The 12,584-nt window shown below is 43.8% G+C and overlaps 1 protein-coding gene across 1 annotated transcript in view; it reads left to right on the plus strand.

Moving 5' to 3' along the window:
• The window catches only part of WWTR1 (WW domain containing transcription regulator 1), a 194,027-nt gene that overhangs the window by 95,768 nt on the left and 85,675 nt on the right, over positions 1-12,584 (plus strand). Inside the window, exon 2 of the mRNA XM_086944088.1 lies at positions 10,739-10,878. Within this exon, the coding sequence (XP_086800214.1) occupies positions 10,739-10,878 (140 nt within the window). The remainder of the gene's footprint in view (positions 1-10,738; positions 10,879-12,584) is intronic.

The following is a 12,584-nucleotide window of genomic DNA, read 5'->3' on the forward strand; positions in this document are numbered from 1 at the left end:
TATGGCAGCAGGTGCTGAGAGAAGTTGACGGTAGCTCCTGCAAAGAACTAAAAGTTTGGGTGTATACACTCGTTTTTTTATTTTTGCAAAATTTGATGAAAACGATTGGGTTACATTTCCCAAAGTGTTCTTTCTCGTATGCCTCAGGAAAATTGACTGTAAGGGCCCACTTTATGTTCAAAAGTCACATGACCTACTAAGCGAGACTGGTTAAACAAGAAAAGGTTTTCTGCAAGACATTTAGCAAACTTTTGCTCCTGCAGAAAAACGCAAGATTTTGCAGGTGGAAAAAAGTTTTGTCCAAAACTAAACATAAACTGGCTATAAATGTCTCAATGCAACTAGCTATCTTGCCCGGTGGGAGCCACAACCTCTCTTACATTGGCTAGTTATCCAGTGATAACACGATGGAGCAAAACCGTTTGCTGAACTATTGCTTGTAATTATTCAGCTTTTCTCCATTTAAACACCTAAAAACCTCCTTTTTGATTGATTAGTGCTTAAAAAGTGGGTCACAACAATGTCAAAGCCATTCCTTTTGTACTTAAATCAAAAAGCCCCGGTGCTTTGCATAAGTTACCCACCATTTGCTCAGAATGCGCTCCTTGCACAAGGAGCCTGGTCAGTAAAGAAACCCATAGAGCGAATTTGGGAATGATAAGTTCGTGGGTGTGCTGTGAAGTGAGCTTGCGATATGATGCCTGTAATCTGGGCTGGTGACAATTGAGGTGCCTATATTAGGGGCCATATGTATCATAGTTCCGTTTTGCGAATTCCAAATAGCGATTTTTAAGGAATCGCTATTTAGAAATCGCAAAACGGTATGTATGATAAAAATCAAAATTTTTTGGGATTCCTTAAACTTTATATGCGAATTCGCAAGTTGCGAATTCGCAAATAAGGAAACATTTCCCATTCATTCCTATGGGCCAGGAGGCCCATAGGAATGATTGTGAAATGCATTTAATTTTGCGATTCGCAATTTGCGAATCGCAAAATGAGATTGATTTCAAGGGTGCAGGGGTGTCTCAAGGACACCCTGCTGCACCCCTGAAATCAGCATGTGTGTGCATATGGTGCACATACATGCCCTATGGGCATGTATGTGCGTCACATGCCACATTAAAAAATGCAAATTAGTGTATTTTGAACAGAAATCGTAATTTACCACCAACTGGAAGTTGGTGGTAAATTGCGATTTCTTAAGCTAAATTTGCAACAGTAAATTGCTTCATACATAGCATTTAAGGAATCGCAAAATTGCGATTCCTTAAATGCTATGGCAAATTAAGGAATCGCAAGTATTTGCGATTCCTTCAGATGCAATTGTTTCTTACATATCAATTCATGCAAAATAGCCTTTTGCGATTCGCAAAAGCCGAAATTCGGCGAATTTCAACCTTTGCGAATCAAAAAAGGCTTGATACATATGGCCCTTAGAGTTTATTCTAGAGAAAACAACAGGATCTACAGGTCTTTAGAGACAAAGGCCCGCGCTGCAGTGGGTGGACACCAGCATCAGTTAATCCATAGAACATAGGTGCTCACAAGCGTAAACCCTGTCCTCAGTAACAGAATAAAAACGTGTATGATCATGTCCTGTTTCTCAACCTTTCTAAACAGCTTGCAGGATATGTGCTTTGTTCTTGCAAGTCTGGACATGCCACAGGTGAGATTGCAGGCTCCTTGGGCAGACTGTGGGAATTCAGCCAGCAAAGCTCGTACTGACGAGCGGTCTACTGGGAGGCAGTGGATCGATGATGATGTCATGGCACCATTGTGCTGTGATTGTATATTCCCTCCCCCTTTAATGTGGCTGGACTGTGCATGAGACCTACATCCAGCACAGAGAATGGACGCAGTCGTTTGTAGTCCGTGCGGATCTTCTTTGCAGGTCGTTGATGGATGACAACGTGGAATAGTTTCTAGCCATTGCATATGTGGAATAGTTACCTAGCCATCGCATATGTCAACTCACCCTCATGGGCAGGTGTCTGCCTCTTCCTAACAATATTCACCCTCCTAAATAGCAACATGGCTTCACTTACGCCTATATAAATATATATATATATATATATATATATTAATACCCTCTCTGCAAATGTACCTCACCTCTAAATTAGTTTTATTCCATTGCTTTAATGGGATTGCCCTGTTACACATCTGGCTTTTGAGTGCCAGCTAAGCGACAGGTATGCGATTGGATTTGTTACTGGTCACCAGTTAAGTGTGGGGTATGGGTATGTGGTTAAAGCTTAGTGATCTTTTAGCATCATATTTTGTGTATCAGATTTTAATGCAGATGTATGAAATCTGTTTGGTGGATATTTTATATTAGCATACACATGCGAAAGATTTCCTATATGCAACTGCCTTCAAAAGAAAGATGTGTTTGTGTTTTCAAGTTAATCAAGTTTTGCAGAGGGGCTCTAGCTACCCATATTGCTTCCATATTTTATTTCATTCTAGGCATAAATAGTCCAATAGCACATTTTGACACCTCTTTACACCAGAGACGCTCAAGTGGATTCACCAGGACAAAAAATATTCTTTGAGGGAGATGGGGGGGAGCAAAGAGGGGCGGGTGGGGGGAGTGGAAAAGCAGTACATGAGGGTGTGGGAGAGAGAAATGTTGAGGAGCTTGTGGGAAGAACCTGGAGCGCGGGGGAGGGAAAGGAACATTCAAGAGACAGTGGCACACAAGAATGACAGAAACACAGAGTGAGAGAGTAGCGTGTGAGGGAGATAACAACACAGGATGGGGAGTGGTACATGAAAGAAAAAACTTGAGGAGTAGTACATGAGAGTAAGAGCTGGAAAACACATGCAATGTCATGGCGTGCTTAATCAAAAAGAAAACAAATGAGTTGCCTAAAATTGAACAGTGGAAGGACACATATCAGATAATTCAAGATGATGGTAAAGAGGTTGTGCTCTATGGGAGGGACACACAAAATAGATAAGGCAAACTATCAAATAAGAAGCAAGGAAATGAAAGTCAATTAAGTCAGCCAATGGTAAGCAATTGGCAGGCTTGAAATCCATTGTATGTTCTTGGCAACCCCACAACAGATCTTTTTTTTGCCAGACAGCTGTGTGCTGCCTGGTTAGATTCGATCTAAAAATGCTATTTTGGAAAATTTGAGGCAATGGAGGATTTAGCTGTTGATGAAAAAAGTACTAGAAGCTGTAAGGGAATTCCTCATGAACAACATGGTACTTTAAAGTGTCCTGAAAAAAAGGTGATCATAACCATTGTTTTTTAAAGAAAAGTAGAGCCAGTAAAAATACAAAACAAAAAAATATTGCTTTCGTAATATAGTACATCTATGCGATAAATAAATTAATGCGACATGATTTAGCGCACTATTGAAATATAAAACAGTCCCTCATGCACAGCAATGCAAGAACTCCATAGAAGGCAGAAAGATAACCGAACAGCCAGTAGCATGAAATATGAGAACAATACCCATTCTTGGCGGAGCCAAATCCTACTCTGTTTATTTTAAAGAGCTAATAACAATTTATCTTGTAGCCATCTGCTAAAAGTGGCAGTTTAGTTCTACATAAAGAGTATGTGCGATTCTCCACGGAGTGCACAGTTGGCGCTGTGTTTTAGCTTTGTCTCACTCGTTGCTGTCAATTCAGTGCAATAAAATTATGTTATGTTTATTATCAATGCTTTTAAGGGCGAAATAACGGGGTTGTGGGGCGGATTGGGGGTGTGATGTTGACTGCTAGTGGTTCATGCATAATGCATTCTTTTCTGTTCTGCAGGACTAGCCATGTTTTTTTCTGGCATGGTCTGAGGAGACAGATAAACAATTTCCGTGCTTTTCTCGGTGCCAAGGGGCAGAGATGTGCTGGATTTATCCTGTAGTCGCACAGAGGCCGGCTCACATTCGGGCTGTGCTTTCCCTAAAATGGCCGTCTCTGGCGCACACAGCGGGCCTGTTCACGACGCTCCCCTGCGTCGGCCTTCAATGCATCCCTGTGTTGGCTGCTTTAATCATCTGTTCCCATAGGTCTAAATTAAACTTCATTTTAGTAGCATTTGAACACACAGGACTGTACAGAAATGCGGCAGTTGGACTGGATTCAATGTGCTCCATGGTTTATAATTTATTGTACGTGAGTTTTTTTGGGTGAAGGTTTGCAGGGCAGTGTTCCTCAGCGGAGGTGCAGGCAGGGCGGTGCAGCCATTCAGCAGCCGCCCTGCATTTATCTGCCAAGGATTAGGCATTGTACGATAATTGCATTTATTGTCTGCTCATTTATATAGCTTCGAAATCCAAATCTTGCAGATGGTTTTTGTGTATTTTAGACCGCCTCATTAAGTCTTTTAGTTTTACACCCACGTGATTGACTTTTAAGTAAAACTAGGCAGGCGAAGGGGCAGATTTACAATAACTGGCGCATCCCTGCATATCAGCAGGGATGCACCAGTTATTGTGCGCCATGCCTCCGCCACCATGGATGCGCCGCATTTACAATACGGCGCACCATGGGGCAAAAACAGCACAGATGCGTGACGCATCTGTGCCGTAAAAGTGGCGCATTGCTGAGTTGCGACGCAGCTCCAGCAATGCTCAGGGAGGCCCCATTCTTACAATGCTGCGTCAATCCTTACGCCTGCTTCAAGCAGGCTCAGGGTTTTGATGCAGCATGGGCCCAAAAGTGACTGAGTGAAATCTGCAAGATTTCACTCAGCCACTTTTAAGAGTCGTTCCTACGCCGGAACGACCCCCCAGTGCAGGAACGCCTCCTTCTGGCGCAGGGCTTTACAAAGTGACGCATCTCCCAGATGCTTCACGTTATAAGTACCCCGCACCGTGGCGCATCTTTTGCGCCGCTGCGTCACAAAAGTGACGCAACAGCAGCGCAAAAGGGGTGCAATGGGCTTGTAAATCTGCCCCGAAATTTCTTACGCTTTCTAATTCTATTTACCACTTAGAAGTCCAGTGTGGCTACTGTGACTCTCCAAGCTAGGAATCCTGCTTGAAACCTTTCACTGTTCTACAGAGTGGTGGCCTCACTGGTGCCTGGATGTCTTTTGTCCTACGAGGGTGACTGACCCAACTCTTTAAACAATGGTCAGTTATAACTAGCAGTGATTGTTTGCAAGAAGCAGTAAGCCTGGCATCTGGTGCCGCTGAAGAGATATTCTTTACCTGGACACCAAATGAGTGCTTGCGACCGATCTCGGTGTTGAGCAGATGTGTGCCTGTTCTTACCTACATGACTACCTGCTCGGAGACCATCTTAGTGCAGGAGAATCACTCCCTTCGGCTGCTTTTGAGGACATTGACTGTGTCTTTAACGGTTACTTATGATCTGTCTCCTAGGATGTAGTGAAACAGTGCCGGTCCAGTGTTTACTCGTCTCAAGAGAGTGTTGGTCAACAATCACTGTCGTGGATGGAGCATCTGTGCCTTGGTGCTCCCAAAGGGACTTATGATTCTGAAGCATAGTAGTGCATAGAGAACTGTGCATGGTAAAGTGCGGAGAACTGAGAATTTTTACCCAGGGCATCAGGACAAGGATTGGGAAGCTCAAGTTGTCTGTAATTTGGGAAAACACTAGGAGAGAAGCATCTTTCTGCTGATTCGTATGAACAAACAGTTTTATGTTGTGTGCCCCTTGTGCTCCTCACCACCCAAGTCTTCTCTTGTCCTTTCTTTCCGCCCACCTGTAGTCCGCAGAGAGGTGAGCAGAGTAGCTGCTAGCAGCAGCACATATCATAAAATGCCTGATCACTCCAATCTAGTGTTAGGTTAAAGCACAGGATCTAATTCCTGTCCTGTGTGTACTCTACAATATTGCCATGAACTCATTCCAGTTCAGGGGCTGCAACTCGTGCTACGGTTTGAAGAACCACACACCAAACATTTGGCAATATTGAGTGTCTGTGACACCCACGCAATAGCCAGGAGCCCATAACTTCATAGGACCGGAATTAAAAACATTAACCGCATCGCTGTGGCGGTTATTTTTCCGCTGTGCGGCTTTTTTCTAAAAGCCGCGTTACATGACGAGCTCAGCTCGTCATCCGCACACGACCACTGTGGCTGATGACGAGCTCAGCTCGTCATCAGCAGCGAAGGGGTTAAAGCCATCTCCAGGTTGCACCCTCCGAGCAACACGAAGGAGAGCTAATAACACATTCTTTATCCCACCCACACTGGACTTTACCTTTTACTTTCGATCACGATTACTGTACACAATCTCTTATTGTGTGACGGAGCTCTGTTGCTTGCTAGCAAAGCTTCTCCATTCCATATACACGTACAAGGGTGTTAGCCCTAAGGATGTGGATCCTGAATATAGACTACAGAATAACGCTGGACCCTAGTATCATGGACCGAACAACAAGGGGCAAAATATCGAAGGAGAGTATGTGCAGATTTTCCATAGCTAACTCCATATCTAGATCAATATCTTCAAGGTACATAGATGTGAGGTTAGAAAGAGTAAATCTAAATCTATCTGTATTGCCTAATTGGCATGATATCAAGCAAATAAAATATACAATATACCTCCCTGTATGCACTTACCTTTCGATAGTTTGCCTCCCAATATGTGCCATTATGTTCTTGTACTCCGTATTCCAGAGTACAGTCGACCTATGCAGCTTTCTCGTATCCCTTAGCACAGACACAGTGAATGCATTGATTCTTTTAATCAATTTCCCAACCGCTGAGCCACATTTCGCCGCGTTCGCCTGTACGCACTGTCTTTTACACGTTATTCTGATAAACGGGGTTGGGGCTGGGGTTGGGGTTGGGAGAAGAGTGTGCGGTGTAGTCAGAAGGAAGTGGCGTTGAAGCTGTACATTTTTCAGAAGTGGTTTCCTGGATATGGTGTATGCTCAAACGTTGGACGAGCAGGGTGTCCTCATAGAGCAACAGGTTTGATCAAGTGTAGAAATACCTCGCTTGTGGTCAGAGCGCACCAGAAAGTGTTTCCTTTAAAGGAAAGGAAAATCATCCCTAGAAAAAAAACAATAACTTTGGCATAGTTTAAGCTGCACCTAGTAGCAGATTTCTGTCTATTGCAAGGAATCTCTGCTCGGATCCTGAAAAGGTATTTTACATTTTCTGTAGTTTAAGAATATAACCGTTTTGGTTCACTAATGTAAATAACGCACTTCAGCACTTGTATGCAACAATAATTCATACTTTAATTACCAGGCCCATATTGAAAGCAGCAGCTTCCAGAGAGGGCCCTTTATTCAGTGAAGGATGAGATCCTCCTATAGAATTTGTACAGGTGAACCTTCAATTTTACGTTGGCGTGTAACCTGAGGGATACACGCAAGCTTTGGCGTGAGATGGAGCCCCAGGAGGCGGGAGTCTCCCCTACATCACACAGGTGTGCAGGTACACACCTGAATTCATAGATAGGGTCTCCATGCTGGAACCAATGGTTCTGAGGTCGCACCACGCACTGAGTGACTGTGCCGGAAGAAGAAGAAAGTCTGTCTGTGCGTCTGTCCTTGGGTGAACCTGGGCATTGGTTTGTGTCCAGTATGAGCGTTGGGTATTCTCATTTCTGTAAAATTTTATGAATAGCTAGGAGCAGTGATTGATCTTGTGTGAGTGAAATCCACCTTTAGTAGGTACATAATGAATGAATTTGTTCCATGTGCTCCTTCGTCACTGTGGCAGTTTTCCACCATTGGTCCATGATACTTATGTAGCTTTATTGAATTCAGCGTTTGTCGGTCCAGTGGGGTTTGGACAACCTTGTGTCTTTAAGTTCTTAAAATAACAGATGTGGTTAGGCGCTACGGCAGACCCTCTTTCAGCAGTTTTCTATTCTTTTCTTGGGTTTTCATCTATCCTTACTCTGTCCGTTTTCGAGTACCATTCTCTTTCCTGTGTCTGTACTGACTGCATTTCTTGCCGAATTGCATGTGGTGTTCCGGGTGCACATTGCTTCGTCTGTTTGTGGCTATGGCTAATGCCCAGTTTGGAACCATACTTCTTCTTCCTCCCTCGACTGAACTGTTTGCCTATTCATATGAAGAGATCTATTTCCTAAAAGCAGATGTAACCTTGGTCACCCTTTTAATTATTCTGGCTTAATTTGTGAATGGGACTTTTATTTCCGCCCTCATGTTCTTGCATCCCGCTCCCTTTCTCTCCTTCCCTCTTGCACTGTTCCTCTCTTTCTTCTTGTGTTCTGCTTTTACCTCTCATCGCCTTCCCTCTCCGCTATTCTCTATCCGTTCTCAACCCTTCCATGAAGACTCTCTTCTATTTCCTCTCCGCCTTTCCCTGTTTTCTGCTTCCGTCTTCTGATTCCTTGTTCCCATACCCTCTTTCCTCTCAGTTCCATTGTTCTGATCTTCCGGTTTTCCCGCCACTTCTATTGTTCCATCTGCTATTTCCTCTACCTCTTCTCCCTATTCTTCTCCCTCTCTGCCTTGTTACTATCACCCCTCACTTCCGTTCACTTCTCTCTCCTGTCACCTACTAAACTTTCAACCTCTCTCTTATACTCTCTTCCGTTCCCTCATATTTACTCTTGTTTGCTTTTATGCCCTCCCGTTTCATCATCACCTCTCATATGTGCTCATCCCACTACCTTATCTCTGTTTCCTGTTTCTTTCTCCATACCCACTTTGTGTTCCCTCACGTTTTCTCCTTTCCCATATATGTTCTCTTACACCGCCATTTCCATTCCGTTGCCCTTCATTCATAGCTTTTCCTGATCTTTTTTTATTACTTTAGTGTTCTCTTTTTTTGTCTCTTTTTGCTACCTTTCCTCTCTCCTGGTCCTTTCTTTACCCCCTTCTGGTCTCTAGCCCCAATCAGTTACCCAATTTCCTCTGTCCTGTTGGCCCTGTTAGTTAGACACTTCCTTAGGATGCCATGAGTGACTGTATAACACACAGTTTCCACTCACCACAGAGCCTCTGCTTCTCGGGTGTCAATCCTCTTCAAAGTCACTCTTCTGCCTCCGTACACCAAGGATCCAAAGATAAACAATTTGCTGAGAGGCTTGCTCGACCCGCTTTCTGGCCCAATCTTTCCTGGTGGGGCTTCTGTCTTCGCCTTCGTATTATATTGTCCTGGGGCAAGTGGTTAGCGCTTCATGTCCCTAACGAGACCACAAAATGCTCTCTTTTTCATCGGTTCTAGGGTGGCCCTTTTGGAGGGGCTTTGTAGGGAGTATGTCCTATGCAGAAGGTGCTGGTTGAGGTACGTGAGGTTCAAAGACGGTGCAGTGTACATCACAGTGCATGTGTATGCAGTGTTTCAGTGTGTGCGCGAGAGGAGTTGTGGACGTGTACACCAGCATATCTGTGTGTTAGGATCAAAGTCAATAATTTGTCACCACTTCTTATTTGCACAGGCTTGAGTTTCAGACCTTGTCTGTTTGGGCATAGGAGCTTCTCTGTTTGTTATAATAGTATCTTTGCTGAAACTTTGATAGCTTATTTACGCTTTTCCTCCTGAACTTTTTGTTCAGTCCATTCTTGCAATACTCAAAAGCAAATCTGTAAACAAAGAAATACCCTTGGTTTTGTGCGACTGGCATTCTTATATGTGCCAATGGGGATATATTTGAGTTGGGCGATATATTCCACTCACCGTTGGCAGAGTTTTTGCCACTCCATGTTACGGTAGGAACGCGGAGTTCTGGCCGAATTCTGCCAACCGCCTCGTGGCAGAGTTTTTTCCCGCGCTTGGCTAGTCCACTGTAAGTTGGTAAGTGAGGTTTGGTATCCCCTAGTGTGCTTTTCGGTTGCTAAGGGAGCACCGGGTGAGATTTCTCGTACGTGGGCAGTCGCTGGAGGTCGCAACTGTAGAAGCTGCGCCTTCAGGCGCGCCACTTGGTGTTGTTCACGCTGAATTTTCAGCGACGAACCAGCTCCCGTCGCTAACTTACAGCACATGCAGCGTGACGTGCCTTCTTCCGTCCATTCGTGGAATTCTGTGGAAGCTCGTGCCGTTTCTTTTTAACTCCATGGAATTTCGTGGAGTTAAACTCTGCGATTTCCACCCAGGCCTATAAGATATATTAAACAATGTGTTTGCCCCAGCTATCATTTAAGTGCATTGCAATGTTCTTTAGCAGCTGTTCAGTGCATTAGGGACCAATAAACAGAAAGATGTCAACACCACCGGTGCTTCTTATTAATAGTACTACAATTTTTTTTCCTTAGCCCTTTTCACCACAATTGTGCAGATTCATAGCAATGTTAATAGCTTGTTACTCTTACACAGCTCTCTGGTACTCCGTTTCCTTGTAAGGATGCAAGGCTTGGTCTGGGCAATCGGATGCAAGCTTGTGATCTGACCTCTGATACAGTTGCTTTAACCTACATAGCTGTCTTACCAGTGTGGTGAACATTCACGCTAAGCCAGACTGACAGTTATGCTGAGACAAAGGAAGAGCTTTAAAAATAATTTCATATTTACTTTGTTTTTGTGTAAATTGTAAAAAAACAAAATCTTCTTTTTTTAATTAGATGTATCTTTTTCTGTAAAATATGGAACTTCAGGACTTCCCTTTGTGGGCGCATTGCAGGCTGTACTGTGCTCCTCTTTATGTGTATGTATGTATGTTTGTATGTATGTATGTATGTATGTATTGTACACTTGTATAGCGCAAGCTGTCACCCAAAGGGTATGTCCGATCGCTAAACACATTTCTTGGTGATTTCGACCGTAATGTAGTCTTGCAATTGGTGCGTGCCATGAAGTGACCTATCCTCTTCTTTTTGCAGCCATATTGAAAAGATCACAACATGGCAGGACCCACGGAAGACGATGACCCAGCAGCCCATGACCCTCATGACCCACCACCCTCCTGCCCCTTCGACGACTATGTCACAGAGATCGCTGGCTATGTCGCAGCCTAATCTTGGTAAGCCATACGGATTCATGTTGTAATGTCATTCTTTTCCAGATAGGTGGCACTTAGTGTCTGTTTTCAAATACATTTAGCATTACTGGCTTGGTTAAATGTAGAGATGGCTTTTGTTGTTGAAGCTACTAGACCACTGCACTGCTGTAGGTTGATAGTTTAGAGATTTGACCATTCACGTTATCCCTTTTGGTCTGTCTGTTTTCGCGAGAGGTATGAAATGACAAGATAGTCTCTTTTTGATAGGAACATCCCTCCCATAAAACTTTATTGGCTGGCTCAGAGAGGCAAAAGCAGAATTTGTAAACTGCGATATTGAATGCTGCCCCAGGACATGAATCTGCTATGTTGGTTGACCTACCTCACAGGCACTTTGTAAAAAATCTAAATGCTATTTCAATCTATTAAGCCTATAATTTAACTTCAGAACCATTGCAAAATGCGTAATAGTTTAAACTATTGTATATCCATGGTTGGATGCTGGGTATGTACTTCCCTCCCTGATCACAGAATTATACTAGGAGAAAATGAAAGTAAATCTTTGAATGCACTTTCCAAATTCTGCTCGCTCAATTCTCTGAAACTGCCAGGCGTGTGGTATCTACAGTGTCTTGAAGATTGGATTGGTTGATCCATGTATTCTTGTTCTGGAATACTTTCTTCATTAGTCGAAGGATGGCTCAAAAAGAACATTACTCCTGCCTCCCTTCCAGTCTTCAGCCTTGTTAAGCCCACTGTTGCGTATAAGGATGAACTGTTCACAGAGCTTCGATAGATGTATAATGTAACCCTGCCTGGTGAGTTGCCTTAGGCCTTGCACAACACCCTTTTAGGATCTGTACCCCATATTCTACTCCCCCAACAGAACACTATGCCCTGGTGACAATCGTCACACCAACCTCCACAGCATTCCCTTCTTACGAAAACACTTTCGACTTTGCCAGGTTTAGATACTGTTCAAAGATGTTTGCCTGAATTTTGCCTGTTTGGCATTTCTGTGATACTAGATTTCTTGAAACTGGTGGCTTTTAAAGCCCATCGAAAATAAAAATCTTTTAATGGGGTGGTACCCCTATTGCGACGTGCTGTGAGGATACATTTGTGGGTTAAGAGCACATGGCTCCTGGGTAGGACTTTGAAAACGGATCTATTATCCCGTCTCTGAGAGGCTTGTAGACATGGTCTGTTATGTAAAATGGCGACCCATCCAAGCACAGATTAATATCTTCATTGGTGAGGGCTGCACCATAAAGAGGTCTGGATTGAAGGGCAGCAGGCAGTCCCATTGGAGCAGACCGGAAGCTTACCACAATAGATCAGTGTTCTGCCCTCTGGCGCTTAGTTTAGACATGCTTGAGTGCAGCGTAAGAGTGATTATGCTCTTGTGTCATAAACTTCTAAGGCGCCTTGGTTAGTTTCAGTAGGCCGGCACTCTAAAAAGCCTTCAGGGAAGGGCCGGTCTCCTGACCGGTTGGGTATCACATGAGGTTTGCACACTGTGAATGGGACTCAAGCACAGAATTGTAGAAATGTTCAGTTCATATCAAACATGGCTCGAGAGTGTATTGAAGGACGTGTGTACCCGGCGTACTGACTTTTCAGCTTGTTCACAGCAAGTCTTCAAAAAGTGTTAGATGCCCGCTTGTTCTCTCCTCAGTCATCAACGGGTTCTTGTATGCAGATGGTCTGAACATTTTGGATTGGAC

Source organism: Lissotriton vulgaris, chromosome 11, assembly GCF_964263255.1.
Source record: "Lissotriton vulgaris chromosome 11, aLisVul1.2, whole genome shotgun sequence".
NCBI lineage: Eukaryota > Metazoa > Chordata > Amphibia > Caudata > Salamandridae > Lissotriton > Lissotriton vulgaris.